This window comes from Linepithema humile, chromosome 5 (genome assembly GCF_040581485.1).
Source record: "Linepithema humile isolate Giens D197 chromosome 5, Lhum_UNIL_v1.0, whole genome shotgun sequence".
In the NCBI taxonomy this organism is placed as follows: domain Eukaryota; kingdom Metazoa; phylum Arthropoda; class Insecta; order Hymenoptera; family Formicidae; genus Linepithema; species Linepithema humile.
The window spans coordinates 2,676,767-2,691,260 of NC_090132.1; the positions used below are offsets into that span (position 1 = coordinate 2,676,767).

General features: G+C 37.1%; 1 protein-coding gene across 5 annotated transcripts in view; it reads right to left on the bottom strand.

Annotated features, from left to right (window-relative positions):
- LOC105675427 (protein couch potato) overlaps positions 1–14,494 on the bottom strand; it is a 101,696-nt gene that overhangs the window by 37,875 nt on the left and 49,327 nt on the right. For 4 of the 5 annotated variants that reach the window (XM_012372578.2, XM_067355710.1, XM_067355713.1 and 1 more), the window contains 3 exons: positions 9,103–9,156; positions 2,770–2,832; positions 102–243 (listed from right to left, as the gene is read on the bottom strand). In XM_012372578.2, coding sequence (XP_012228001.1) covers positions 102–243; positions 2,770–2,832; positions 9,103–9,156 — 259 coding nt within the window. The remainder of the gene's footprint in view (positions 1–101; positions 244–2,769; positions 2,833–9,102; positions 9,157–14,494) is intronic. The other variant, XM_067355711.1, reaches the window with a different exon arrangement.

A 14,494-nucleotide genomic window follows, 5' to 3' on the forward strand; every position in this document is an offset into this window, starting at 1 on the left:
GAGTGACAACAGGAAGTGGGACACTTTGTAGTCGGTGCAGTGGGTGAGAAATAGTAAGTGAGACGTATCCAGCGAGTGAACGAGTGGCGGTGCATACTTACGTCCCGTTAAAGGGTGCATCAGAGCGGGGTGCGAGGTGGCTGCTGCAGCGGCTGGTTGCTTGGGTTTGCTAACCTTTGTGTTACTTTTTGCAAATTCCAAACGTATGGTTTGTGGCATATCAGGATCGAATCTAACCCCCTGCTGCAAATAGATTCCCTAAATTAGTAAATCGGGAGCACACGTGGATGGACGGTGGTATAGTGTAGTAGGCGAAGATGAGAGAAGAGAAATAATGAGAGAAGAGAGCGACAGTGAGAGAGCTCTTCTTTCGCCACTAGCCGTGTCTAGTTAATTTATTCAAAATAGGATTATATTTTTTTTTCGTTAAAAATAAAATTATAAGATTCTGGATATTTTTAAATATTTTTAAAAATTAGATTTTGCATTTATTTCTGAACATATTTTTTAGCTCGCAATATGTTAAAATTAATGCTCTTTTAATTAAAAAGCAAAGAGCTGCAAATTATTTTTCCAAAAGTGTTTTGCAAAATAAAAATTAACATATTCATGAAATAAAAATGTTCGCCATTTTGTACATTATAAATTTATATGTATATGTGCTAAGCAAATCTTTTTTCATCAGTGTAATAATACATTTAATCCAAATTCGTGCGATTCTGCCGTTATTTAACGCATGGCAATGTCCGCAGAAATATTGACAGATTACGCTATTCCACTCCAATGATGCTATTCGCATTTCCTGCAGCGGTTTATTTTCTTTCGATATGTTTCGGTGACATCGCCCATTTTGCATCGTGAATTTAACGCGAAGTGAGCTTGATGTTTACAAAAATCCGGACGCTAATCGATATTCCATAAATCGTCGTCGCCTGTTGGATATTCAGTCAAAATAGTTCGTTTCTGTCCACTTTTTTTTTAAACTGACAGCAACAATACAAAATACCACCGAAAAATTTATACACTGTTATTTTCCAATGTAACACAATATGAGATTGTACTACTTGTTTATTAAATTATCTGTGTAAAACCTTTACAATATATAAAAATACATCGCTACTGACAATAGTATAAATCATTACCATTGTAAAAATTTAAAAATGTGCCAAAAATTCTTACAAACTTACATAATTTGCGCGTGAAAATTATAAAAATTAATAATATGCGCTATGATAAGCGCAAAATTTCAATTTTAAAATATTTCTTTCGATTTTAACAACTTAATTTCTTTAATTTAAGAACTGTTACGATGACTGTCATCATTTTATATTGCAAAAGAAAAAGATGTTCGAAAACTACGTTGTGCTAAATGCGACGATTAAGACTCATTATGGAATATGCTCCGCGCTTGCGAAATCAAACCGAAAGGGGCGATCGAACCACTGGTGGCTAGCGACGAAAGTGACGTAGGTATAATAATAGTACGGGATTATGCCGGGTGGAAAGGAAATTAGCACAAGGGCGTGTATAAATGTGTTCGTGTGTGTATGTGTGTGTTTCTCTTCTTGTACGTGTATTCATAAGGCGGGTCGCTCGTTAGTCTGTTCTAGGGTGGTACCAGCGAACGTGTTCATCCGACAAAAGGATGTTTCTCTACGCGTTACGTACGTACACGTACATAGTATACTATACCGTTGCCATACATGGGTTATGTAACATTGCGGATTGCGTGAGGTCAGTTGCAACGGTATGGTAGAACTATACGGGGCGACCAACTCAACGGACACGCCAGAAAATTCGATCTGCGGTCGTCAACGCTCGACAAAAGTTATTCCGCGCTGGAATTATGTGCATTCCAAATGCACACGCGGTATGAGTTATAAAGATATTTTTAAACCGAAGAGTTGCTCACCCCGTAAACATATGTATTTACAGATACATATAAATATGCGTTGCATATAAACATATTCGTATTTTATGAAAGATAATTCTCCGTAAAGCTTTTAACAAATTTTGCAATTTTTAACATTAAATAACTTTGAAAGTTTGATAAATGTGCGGGAAAAAATCGCGACAAAATTACACACGAGAAGAAATTTGAAATTCTGATCGAAGAATTTAATATGATTCGGAAAAATAATGTCAAACTTCTGGATTTATAGCCACCTTTTCAGATTCGAGGCAGTGGTTTATCAACGCTAATGATAAGTTGTCTTGCTACCGCTCCACTGCAGCCTCTCTTGACCGCAGCGTGGAGAATTTCGTGGTCACACTCGGATATATGTATATGCAACGGGATGATACGCTTGTCGGGAGGCAAACAACACCATATATATAGAAATATATATCGATAATGCCACACGGTGCAGCGTTATTACAATACGCCTTGGTACGTATACAGGTAGACAAAAGGGCAGTACTACGTTTGGTCCCAATGAGAGAAAGATAGAAAGATAGAAAGAGAGAGAAGCTACGGTAGAGATGAATGATCAGATCGTGGATGTGTAGTAACTAATGGAAGTAAGAGCTCTAGAGGTATATAGCATTAACCCGTGCCAGCTGGAGAGTCTAAGGCAGGGTGGAGTCGTAAGAAAAAAATAAAAAAATCTGCCGAACAATATCTGTACGAGTGAGTGTCACTGTGTATGTATATATATATCAACCGCGCGTGAATCAACCCCGAGACTCCCTCTGCGTGAGTCTCCATCACCTCTTTTTTTTTCCCACCTGTCTCGCCTCGCGGAATACCTGCGAGAAAAGGGCTATTACCTGCAGATCCTGCTTCGCCGCCTCCGCGCCTGCCCTCGTGTGAAAAGTCACGAATCCCACCGGCTGAAATGAAAAAAAGAAAAGAGAGAGTACAGAAAGAAGCATTACGTTCGCGTCGCATCTACCGATTAGCATCTCCCGTCCCGCAAACGTTCATTACGCGAGTGCGCTTCGTCGCTGCCATTATTTCGCCACCGGGCGCCTTGCACGAGCTTAGACTCGCCGACGAGCGTTTCCTCGCCCATTCGTATCATTGTTCCCATTTGGGAAACGTCTGTCACAATGTCCATAATGAATGCTGCATGAGATAAACAAATACAGCTGTGCGGATTAATTCGCGACCACCGCGTGAAACGTTAAAAGATTAATCGCTCGTTTAAATTTGCGACAAAAGTCTTTATTATAAAAGGATATCGGTAAAGGTCATCGTTTACTGTGACTTTTTCGCTCGCAATATTAAATAACTCCGGGAACTGAAGTTAAAGTTCAGATTCTGTTAAAATCCGCTTAAACTTAAATGAAGAAGTTTTGTTATCTACTCGCACCTCTAAAATTTAATTTGCAAGAATACCTTTATTATTTTTCCTTCAGACTTTTGTCTCAGATCTTAATAAGAAGTCGGCTAATTATTAATTACCATGTATTATATTCCATATAATTAAATAATGTGAAATATTCCTAAATAGAAACAATGATATGTTCGTGTAAAATTACAATTATTCTTCTCGACAACTTTCTCTCTCTCAATATAAATTTTCGTTCTTTTTCTTTCAAATGATTAATTGTGCTCTGTGACAGTTTTTCAAGATTTTATAACCGTCATATATTGATAACTTTTTATAACATTGCAAAACTAGAACTGTCATTTACAATAATTGTCTCCTGTACGTGCTATTAATGTTAGTACTTAATTATTTTATTGTAAAAATAAAAATATGTAAAAAATATAATAGTATTGCATTCAGTAATCTCTCGTGAACCTAGTTATATATATAAACTGTTAATAATGAAACAAATTATAATACTAGAAAAGAATATTTTATTTATTTAAAGCAAAGTTATCCCATAATCAATATAGCTGAAGTTATGGGAAATAATCAAGATTATCGGATCGGTGCGGTCTTATCGCGCTCTCTTTCTCTCTTGCTTATATTCGCGCTTGCACAATGAGAGAGCGTTGCACATTTCTCAATATACACTCGTCCTTTTATCTGCGCGCGCGCATCCGCTAATTTATTCGGTAGACGGCATCGATTCCATCGGTTTATACGGAATTAACGGTGCAACGGAGGACGCCAGGCGTCGCGACGCGAGAAGGCGCGCAGATCAATCCGCGCTAACGATCGCCCGTCAAGGCGAAACCTACTGGCGCCTTCATAATACATCGCGTGATTGCACCAGATGCAACCAAAGGTGCCGATTTTACGATGCGAGAGATAGAAATACTCGATCGTTAACGCGAGGGATTCGTTACTCGCTGCCGTTTACTTCCGCGCAATGTCTCTCGAATATTCATGCATCCGAAAGAATAAAATTGGATCTCCCTCGATCGAGTGCGAGATCTCGGGGCATTTCGAGAGCAAAACATTATAATGCAAATGACGTTGAAGTATCGATACAAACTTAGCTAAAGGATTTCTTTTTAATTACTTTATCGATATATTCATCAATCAATAATTATTCTAATAACAATTTTAAGAATAGTAGCGTCACAGTAGTAGCATCAGCAGTATAAAAATCAGTCAAAAAGCAATTATTATTAAAAAATAAATATTTATTACAAAAATTTAAATTATATATATCATAATTACCGTGTTTTTCGACATATTTTTACCATTAATCCGGCAGTTTTCAATTCCGCAGAAAAATAAATCTTTTAGTCAAAAAATTATCCATTCATACATCGCAGCTTTCAACTCGTTATCATCACAAAAGCGTCTTAACACATACTTTACACAATCCAGATCCTCTTAGATCTTTTTTTAATGGTCTGCATGATAGTCTGATGGAGGTCCGGACTGTATGAAGAATGCAATAATATATTTTTTCTAATTTTTAAGCTGCAGTGCATAACTAAGTAACTTCCTAGCCAAATTTCACTTTTTTTTCAATCAAAAAGCTGCTGAATCACTTAAAAATAAAAACATTATAATTGTATCAAAAAACAAACTGTTGTTAAATAAAAATTATTGAAATTTCTATAATAAATACTTATTTCTTCTTTAATAAATAAATGGATAGAAACTTTTTGTTTTACCCTCATAAGCCCCTAATTACCTTAAACAAGAAAAGACGTAAATTTGAAAACACTTTTAGTTTCTAAGTGTTTTCATCATACACCAAAATATGAAGAAATAGCATGCAAGAAGGTAATAAACGACGTTTCAATGTTTATCCGTTAATTACCAAGTTAATTTTCATAGTAAAACTAGTTTCGCGTGAGAAATTCATTTAATAATCTCAGAATCGTACATTCTAAGCTATAAACGAAAAAAAAGAAACGGACATACACCGCACTTTCACCCGCGTATAATAGACGTTCAAAGTTCTCGCAACCGCAGCATGCATACCGGTGCGCCGTCCCTATTTTTATTCCGTGAATGCAATCCGTTTCCATCGATTCGAATATTAGATGCAGTCGCGCGCGCGCGCGCGCGCACGAGCGCGCTAGGTGCACGCGTTGCTTCCTAGCGTGCATTGCGCGAATTCCCGGAATTATTATTCTTATCGGGACACGGAATACCCAAACGTAATACCGTCGTTTTGCCGTCACCGCTGCCGTCGCCGAGCTCGGTTTTTTATCAATACGTGCATCGTGATGCGATGTAGGTTAATGGTCATGCGTGCAGCGCCCGTCGGAGACGATCGATTCCTTCTTTCTCCTATATTTTCCTTCTTGTTATTTTTTTTGTGCTGTTGCTGTTGTTGCATACATCACGCGCTCTTGATATACGCGAACTGCGACGGTGTGCTACGCTCGTATCGGCTTTTCTTCTGGACGCCGACGTTCTTTGTGCCGCCGCCGCCGCCGCCGCGGCGACAATTCGCGCGCCCGTATGCGCCACGGCCATGTAAATGCGCATGCAATTATGCACGTAATCCCGGATAGAGGCAGGGTGTAGAGGCGCCACTTGGCGCAAGGTGCACGTATAATCGAAAGGCCTGGGAAATTATGATAACGCCTACGCCGCGGATTTTCTAACGCCGTTCCTTGTTTAGAAAGTTGCAACGTGTTTGCGGAGCTGCGTCGATGTGTGCGGAATATAATACACCTCGCTTCAGCTCTACATCGTAAGAAAAAATATTTTCTCTTTTTTTTTTTTTCTTGCGAAAAAGTCACTGAGCAAAGATTCGTAATCCTGATGAAATAAAGCGGATGAGAAAGGTCGGGCACAGTGATCGAGACCGTTGCGCAAATGATACAGTAAAATAAATGTTCAAAGATAAAATTAAAATAATTACTGTATAATTATTATTGTAAAGTCATTAGGATATGATAATTGCACCTATTAATTTCACATTGTTCGAAAATTATTACATTATCGTATCGATTCGATAATCTCGGTAGATTCAAACGCACGCGTAATGAGAGAGATAGAAAGTTTCTTTAAAAACAAACAGATATTGCAATTTTAGTCATTCAATTACCGTAAAATCGGATCCGAGCGCTGGAAGTAATTAGCTGCGCTCTCGAACAACTGAAATTTTTTCGAGTTAATCAATAGCGGATGCGAAAAAAAGAAAGAACTTTATTCGAGAACTGTACGCCACCGCGCTGTGCGATCGATTTAATCTTACTAAGCTGAAATCGAATCGAGCTTAATCCATCCTGAAAGAACTGCAATCTCAATTGGATCAAGAAGAGATAAATTCTCACTCGTTGAAGATTTTCAGTGGTGACTCTAACGCGGAGATAAATCATCATCACCGTGCTACAAAGGGGCTTTGTACGGACTCCGCAATGGCACGTCGCGCCGTATAACGGAAGAATGCGAGACAACAAAAGCTTCTAACAACATTTGAAAATCTTTTCAGCGCGCCGCGCTGTTCCTTTTTTTTTCCTCTCCTCTTTTTGAGATGTTGCTCCTCCTTTCTGCTTTTCGTTCCCGGCGCAACGATGACCGAAGGAAACAAATGGCAGAAAGGTTGGCCCGACCCGGTATCGATTCGCACAGTCAGTCGTACCCAACCGTGCCAGTGGCCAAGAAGGTTTAAGCATCGTTCACACGGAAGCCGTGCCTCTCGACTGTGTGGTGCCTCTCTCGCCCGTTTTATTCGCATTCTGCTCGTATTATATCCAATTACATCACCGCGGCCATTACGAGCCACCGCCGCCTGCGTTCCGCGCTGGTTACAACGAGGTCAAGCCACGTGTAGGAATGAAAACATGTTATTAACTTTGCTCCTCCCCCCTTCTTTCCCCCTATGGGATTCACGCATTATCCTAATAATCAATACTGAATGCAATTTATAAAAAACAGACGAGGCAAGAATTCGCCGAAGAATGAATGTAGACGTATTGGAAATATTGAATCCGAAGAGAGAGAAATTTACTAATCTCGAGAAATGATATATTTTGTGTTTTTAATACATATTTTTGTGAATTTACAGGATTGCAGAGAGAAATTTAGATTTCAAACGTTTGAGGATCGGCAGAAAAATTGATACACCCGAGAATGCAAGGAACTGAGGATATTGATATGTTCAAGAATTCATAAAACCAAAGATTGATACGATCCAAGAATATGCAGATTCGAGATTCAGCACTGACCTGACAACTTCAGAAAGCCGCGAGATATAATTCCGAGAGAAAATTCGCAGATCTCGCATAAGGATGTACGGCTACATAATATTAACGAAAAACCTGTTATTAGATGTAAAAATAACGTATAATTTATATGAGAGATATGTATCCATCTTATCTCGCAATCCATGAATTCTAAATACTGAATTACGAATCTTGAAAGGAAAATATGGAATTTGTATACAATCCGAGGCTCCGTAATCCTCATCGCCCGTGTTTCGAAAGAACGGTACATCTGCGGGGTCTCAAAGAGATTTGTTCTATACTCGGATCTCTCATAATTTTTATAAGCGTTTGCTACTCAACATTCTTTGAGTGAAATGCGATTCTTTTCGCGGTCAATACGATCACCGCGGTTTTATTTTAGAAAGCCGTATTGCATGTATCATGCGCGCGCAAGATGCAAGTAAAAGCTGCGGAATAAAAAAATGAATACAAAGTAGGAAAAAAATGTTAAAATGCTTTATGGATTGAGGATTGTATGAAGTATGCTCTCGCGTGTGGTATTCTAGCATAAATTAATGTTATCTCGGGGGATTATATACTGTGTTGAGCAGCGCGCGATGGCATTGCCGCATGATGAAATTTGATGTATTTTCTCTCTGTCGGCCGATTAGGTATTTTTAAGGCTTCGTGACTCACGTAATCAACGAGTGCGCTTGATGCAAACAAAAAAAGCTTTTAGCATAAGTAGTTGTTATTCTAATAATCATTGTAACATATATTCATTCTAAAGTTTATATAGTTTACATTCTTACAATTTTGAAGTTTGTGCAACATTGTAAAATAGAACAGCAAAAGATTTAACATTCTTTTATATATAAGAACTAATTCATTCAGTTTTTCCTCATCATTTATTTATAAAATTCTGTTAATTATTTCTTTTCACACGGAATGTTTAATCTGAAATGAAAAAAATTATATTACGAGCTCTATTTTTAAATTGATTATTTTAACCAGTTGTAAAAAATGATACGAGACGCGCAGCATAAAGAATTTCTGACATAAATTCCTGACATTCAATGAATTATATAATATTAGTAAAGGCGGATCGATGAAGAATTGACAAGCGCGAATGCACGAAAATGTAGGAAATCACGTAAAATCCCTGCGGTCCCGTGATCCGAAAATTCGATCGAAACTTGTAATCCTGCCGACCTACTTTTTCCATTTGTTTTTCTCTTGAGAATAGTCATGCTAGAGAGAAAGAGAGAGAGAGAGAGAAAGAATTTTCACTATTTTAACCACTCTACGTAATTGATTTGAAATTTTCTCGAAATGTACATTTTCTAGATATTCGCTCGAGAAAAGCCGAGATCCAATTTTGTCCTTTCGTCTTCTCAAATACATGAAGATATCGACAGTATCGAGCTGTCTCCCTTCCCCTTCCTACCCTTTTTCTTTAACACACGAATCTAGGACAAATTTATACGCGTTAAAAGCCAGTGATGTACTTTTCGGAGGAAACTTTAAGAAGCGCACTGAAAACGTAATGCCGACGCAACGTCAATTATGTGATGACAACTTACCGACGCTGTTTTCCCATTTTTACTCGTGACTTTTAACAGCGATCCTTCGTACCCCTGAAACAGAAAGAATATTGAGTTAGTAAAATTGTTATTATATTAAAGTACATTGTTAATACAATTAAATAAAAGATAAACTAATTTTTGTATGAATTTTATGTGTAAGTTAAAGAAAAATCTAAATATTTCCTTTAAAATAAAAATAGTAACACAAAAATGACTACCTATACTTTTTGATAAATTTGAGAAAACGAGGATGAGTTTTAAATATTCTCTTTTGTTTTTATGAGCGAGTCTTATAAGTCTTTTTGTCCTTTTTTTAAAGGAAAATCAACTTCACAGGTGCTTGTGTTGTCAATCTGTCAATTTGTATTCGATAGCGTAGCATAACACATATGTACACCTTTGTAGTAATTATCACGCCATTAATCACATATCCGTATTTCATGCGTCGCACCGTCACGCCTACTCTTATCTTGCACAAACGAAATTGAGTTTCTAACGTACGTGAAATCGATTTCACGCACACATGCGTCGAGCGTCGAATGTATGAAAATTTGACGCGTATATTCGGATCACGTTACCTATACTCGGGGAATTGAGCAAAGTGATCGTCATCATGTCGAATCATTATGTTGTGTATATACGTGTGTATGTGTGTATGCGTGTGTATGGACAGGTGCGAAACGTATGTACGCTTGGCGCTAAACGAGCGTTTATAACGCCGAGAATCACCAAAGCGAGCGAAATTATAGTCGCGGGACAGCATAGCGGTTCATTATACGAGAATCGTCTTGGATCCTTTTTTTCTAATTATTCTCGTATAAAGCACGATGACTAACTATAACGTTGACATAATTTACAGTTACTTATAACGGGCGTAATACCTTGCGCAACTGAATGATAACATTTGACATGAAACATACGCATGATGTAATATACATTTGTATACTTGAATATACAAGCAAGTGAAATATTTTTAAATATATTTAATGTGTCAAGTTTTTCACATCTCTTTTTCAAGCTTGACAGTAATTGGTTTTATTTCAACTATGCAATAATTCCAGAACGTAGAGTTGGCATGTACCTTGACATTTATAAATTCGGAAAGTATAAGCTCGAAAATCGACAATAAAAATAAAATTTTAATTCAATTTCCATTATTTAAAATCTACGTATTTTATAATTTTATAAAACTGATTTTAGCAAATATTGTTTTATTTACTTTCTTTATGTATTTATTTTTCTTTTTATTAATGTTTTATATTCAAATAAAGTATTCCTTTCTAAAATAAATAATAGATAATTTATTCTATGATAACTTCATGAAGTAAAAAATAATCAATTTTTTAAACACATACTAGATTATTTAAAAAATTTCAGTAATGCAGATTTTCCATTCTGAGAAGTAAATATAAAACATATAGAAAATGTACATGACTTAGTTAGCCAAACTAGGCTCAGCAAAGATCCGTTAGCGACAGAATTTACGGTGACCATTAAAAATAGCGAAGCATCGGGTGAGAAATAGGACAAGACATTCACGTATTTTATTAAACATCTGACACAAATTCTAAAGTACTCGTAAGTTTCTCAGCAATCATCGTTTAAATTTTCAAGTGACCGTCACAAACACGCCTTACTCTATTTCACGGTGCCGCGAGAAAAGCTGATTATTAGCCGTATAAGAGTGCTTTTTAATTTGCCGCGAGCTCAATGTGTAATACCTCGTTACCGCGCTATCGAGAATCTCGTTTCGCGTTACCGCCAGAGATAAAGGAATCCATAGAGTGGAAACGTTTTCTTAATTTTTATGATAGCGGCGCAAGTGGAACGCGCGAGATGAACGTTACTCAGTTACATGCGAAGCGCCGTAACTCGGAACTCATTACGAGAGTACCAAACTGTTAATATTCGCGCGATCACGATGGACGTGCTAATTAGTGAAGCCGCAATTAGAGAACCTCGTAAGTGTGCGATGTATTACGAAATGTTTTTCGAGTTTCAACTTGGATACGCAAGTAAAAATACTTGCGCCATTTTCCATGATTCATATAAGTGTCACGATGCACTCATGAATTTTTTTGCGCGTACGTGTGACCGCAATTGTAAATGTATGTGTTTGAGTTATGTAATATATAATAAAAATATAATTAGAAATGTAATGTTAAAATTCATAAATTTATAATTTTACATGAATACGTGAAAGTAATATTTAGTGACTATAAATGTTATGAGTTTAAAATGTTTCACTGAATCGATTGGCCCCATACTATCATTTCTCATTAGCATATATAACAGTCTCAGATAATCGATGCATATGATGTGGAATAAATTATGGTCTTTAATAATAAATTTTAATTTCATGCGAATATATCTCGCTTTAGATGTATGAATCGATGTGCTGAATTTCTCAGATATCTATTACAACATTCTTGGCACTCGTGAGCTTCTTAATCTCGCATCATTAATCAATCTTTCCAACTGTGAAATATCACACTGCTCAATTCTTAATTTCAATTGAAAGAAAAATCTCTAACTCTAAAAATCTAACTTTGCATGTATAAAATTTTAATTATAAGACAGCAAAAAAATTTATGTCAAAATTAATATTTATGTTCACTTTGAGCAATTATTTTAGTTCAAATTATCTGCGGACCAATTAATTGTTGTACAATCCTGCTCATTAAGAAAATAAATAATTAAATATATGGCGCTACAAGAATTTATATTAAATTTATATTCCATTTAAATATGCATCTTAGATCCGTACATCGATGCGCAACATTTCCACGCGTATCCGTTCCAACGTTCTTAGCGCGCGGCTCGGTCTCTCGCACATTATTAATTAACTTCCCTTAACTATGAAATATCGCAGTCATTAAAAAGCTGGTCTCTCGGAGGAACGTAATCGAGTTTTCGCCGTCACGTGCATATGTTGTGTTCGCGCGATGCGATATGCCTCTGCATCTCCCTCTAAAAGTTTTACCGACGGTGCGACGAGGACGAGCGACTCTTCTTCCGGCATGCTGAAAATTCGCCGTAAATTCAGACGGAAAGCAGGTCGCGCGACGCATCACGACCAACATTTAACGTTACAATATTTCAAAGATGATTAATAAACAGATTTGTGCGACGGGATTTCTCATATTGAGAGATATGTGGGCAAAAATAACGCGCGCTCGCGCTCCTCTCAAGGTTTATTGTCCCGCGGTATGTCGCCAGCGCATCGTTGGCGCATCGATGCCAAGAAACCGTATTTTCTCACGAAGAAGAGCTGTGTGGCGATTCGCCGCATCTACATGAAATACGAATTGTCAATATGTATCACTTCTTACACAGCATTGATGCGCATTGTGCGGGAAAATGCGCGCATTTTCGCATTCACGGTACTCGCCGGCTAGATCCGATTTCGAAGAGATTTGTCGTTTCAGTAAGATTCTTAGTCCACAATATAAATTGCGCAATAACTTTCTGCTTATTCATGAAAAATTTTGTTCATACCAAAATAATACAGGCGCGCGCTACACGCGCGCACTTATTATAATAATTTAATAATTATAAAATCTAAATATTTTAATTAAATTTTTAAAATTTTAAATAACCGTTAAAATAACCTTCGCTGTCAAACTATCAAATTGTCAGAATAATCGAAATAACCAATCAGCGGAAAAGCGTTAACAATACATTTCGAGACTTTCGAGATTTTCGATACATTCGAGTATCGACCTTACGTGCCTTTTTTAAGAGTGGATTGCATTTGCATTGAAAAAGCAAACAAAAAACAAACAAAGCAAAAAGCAAACAAATAAAAAATATATGCCGCATTCATGTAAAGACTGATGTGTAATTATTATTTTTTATTGCACCATACATGATACAGAGTGGATACATCAGGAATTGTATAAAAATTTTATCTCGATTACAAAAAATAAAAGACACAGTGAAATTATGTATATTTTATAAATGATTGAGCGAAAGAAATACAGAGTATTAATTTTCTAGGATGCGCGTATAGAACGAAGCCATATTTTTCATTCAATTTTAAACGAGCTTTATTTCAATAAAATTTTAATGAAGGTAATTGATATATGAATTTGCGAAAATATTAAAATACATTGGCGTAAAGTTTACAGTTAGGAAAATTTATTTCTGTCAAAAAAATTTATGGAAAGTCAACCTAGAATTGCGACAACGTTTAGAAATGATTAGAAATGATTGGTATAATTAAATTATATCTACATAATTACATTATACCGCTATGCTCGTAAATCGTTTCGTTTGCCTTTCCAATTCACGTACTATATCATTGTGAATGTCTTGCAATTATTATTAATATATCAAATCGTCGTATATAATTATCATACACAAACAGTGTAAGATAATGCGATAAAACGGCTTTTAAACGGCGTAAGAGCCTTTGAGCCCCTTTTAACGAGTAACCTTTTCCTTCTATTACTCCGTAAACCGATCAGAAAATTACAGTATTACATTTCTCCGCGTAAAATCATTATTTAAAGCGCCTCGGGGCCGTAAAGAAGAGGAGACGCTTTTCGGACATCTCTACGTGCACCTCGCTCGCGGCGCTCGCAGTACCACGACGGAAATGTAATTCCCAGCACACCCACGCGACTAATCCTAATCCCTTTGAGCGCGAGAGCTGCTCGCGACGATTTCATGAATATACAAAACAAGAACGGAAAGCAAAACGGAGCAAAAAGGGGAAGCGCGCCGCCTTTTTCGCCGTCGAATAACGACACGCTCGGGAGAGAACCTCCCGGATTTAACTTTCGAGGGAGATTTCCAAATGGAGCGAGAACAATTTCGCCGTTTTTCCACCTGTCCTTCCGTCTGCCACGACAAATGACCGCGGTTTCTTTCCTCCCTGCAGCCGCTGTCCGCTCGAACCGCGATTGAATTTCGCCCTAGACGCGCACGAGTCGCATGTAACGCTTTCGCAAGCGTTCTGTTCCATCAATCTCGCCAGACTCGTTGTTGATCAGATCACTTCGATTGAAATACGAGTATGAATGGTAAAACTCTCAAATATTCGTAGTTAACAGAATAAATGTTTTATATATAAAAATGTTGTTTTTACACTTTATAATATTTTTACGAGAAACTTCAATTATTTAGTATTTTTAGAGTTCAAATGTGAATACAAAAACTTTCGAGAAAGCTTAGAGTGTGTAACGCGAGTATTTGTATCGTGTAAAATTACAAGACACGAGGACCATCGAACCTCATTGCTATCGATTTTTCGTCTCCGCTGGTGTCGGAGCTCGATATGCAAGCTCGTAATTGGCACCGACATAATTAACCTTCTAGACAAACTAACCTAGGATCCCGAAGCCGTGTAAATATAACGTTATACAGCACCGTTGCTCTCGTGGCG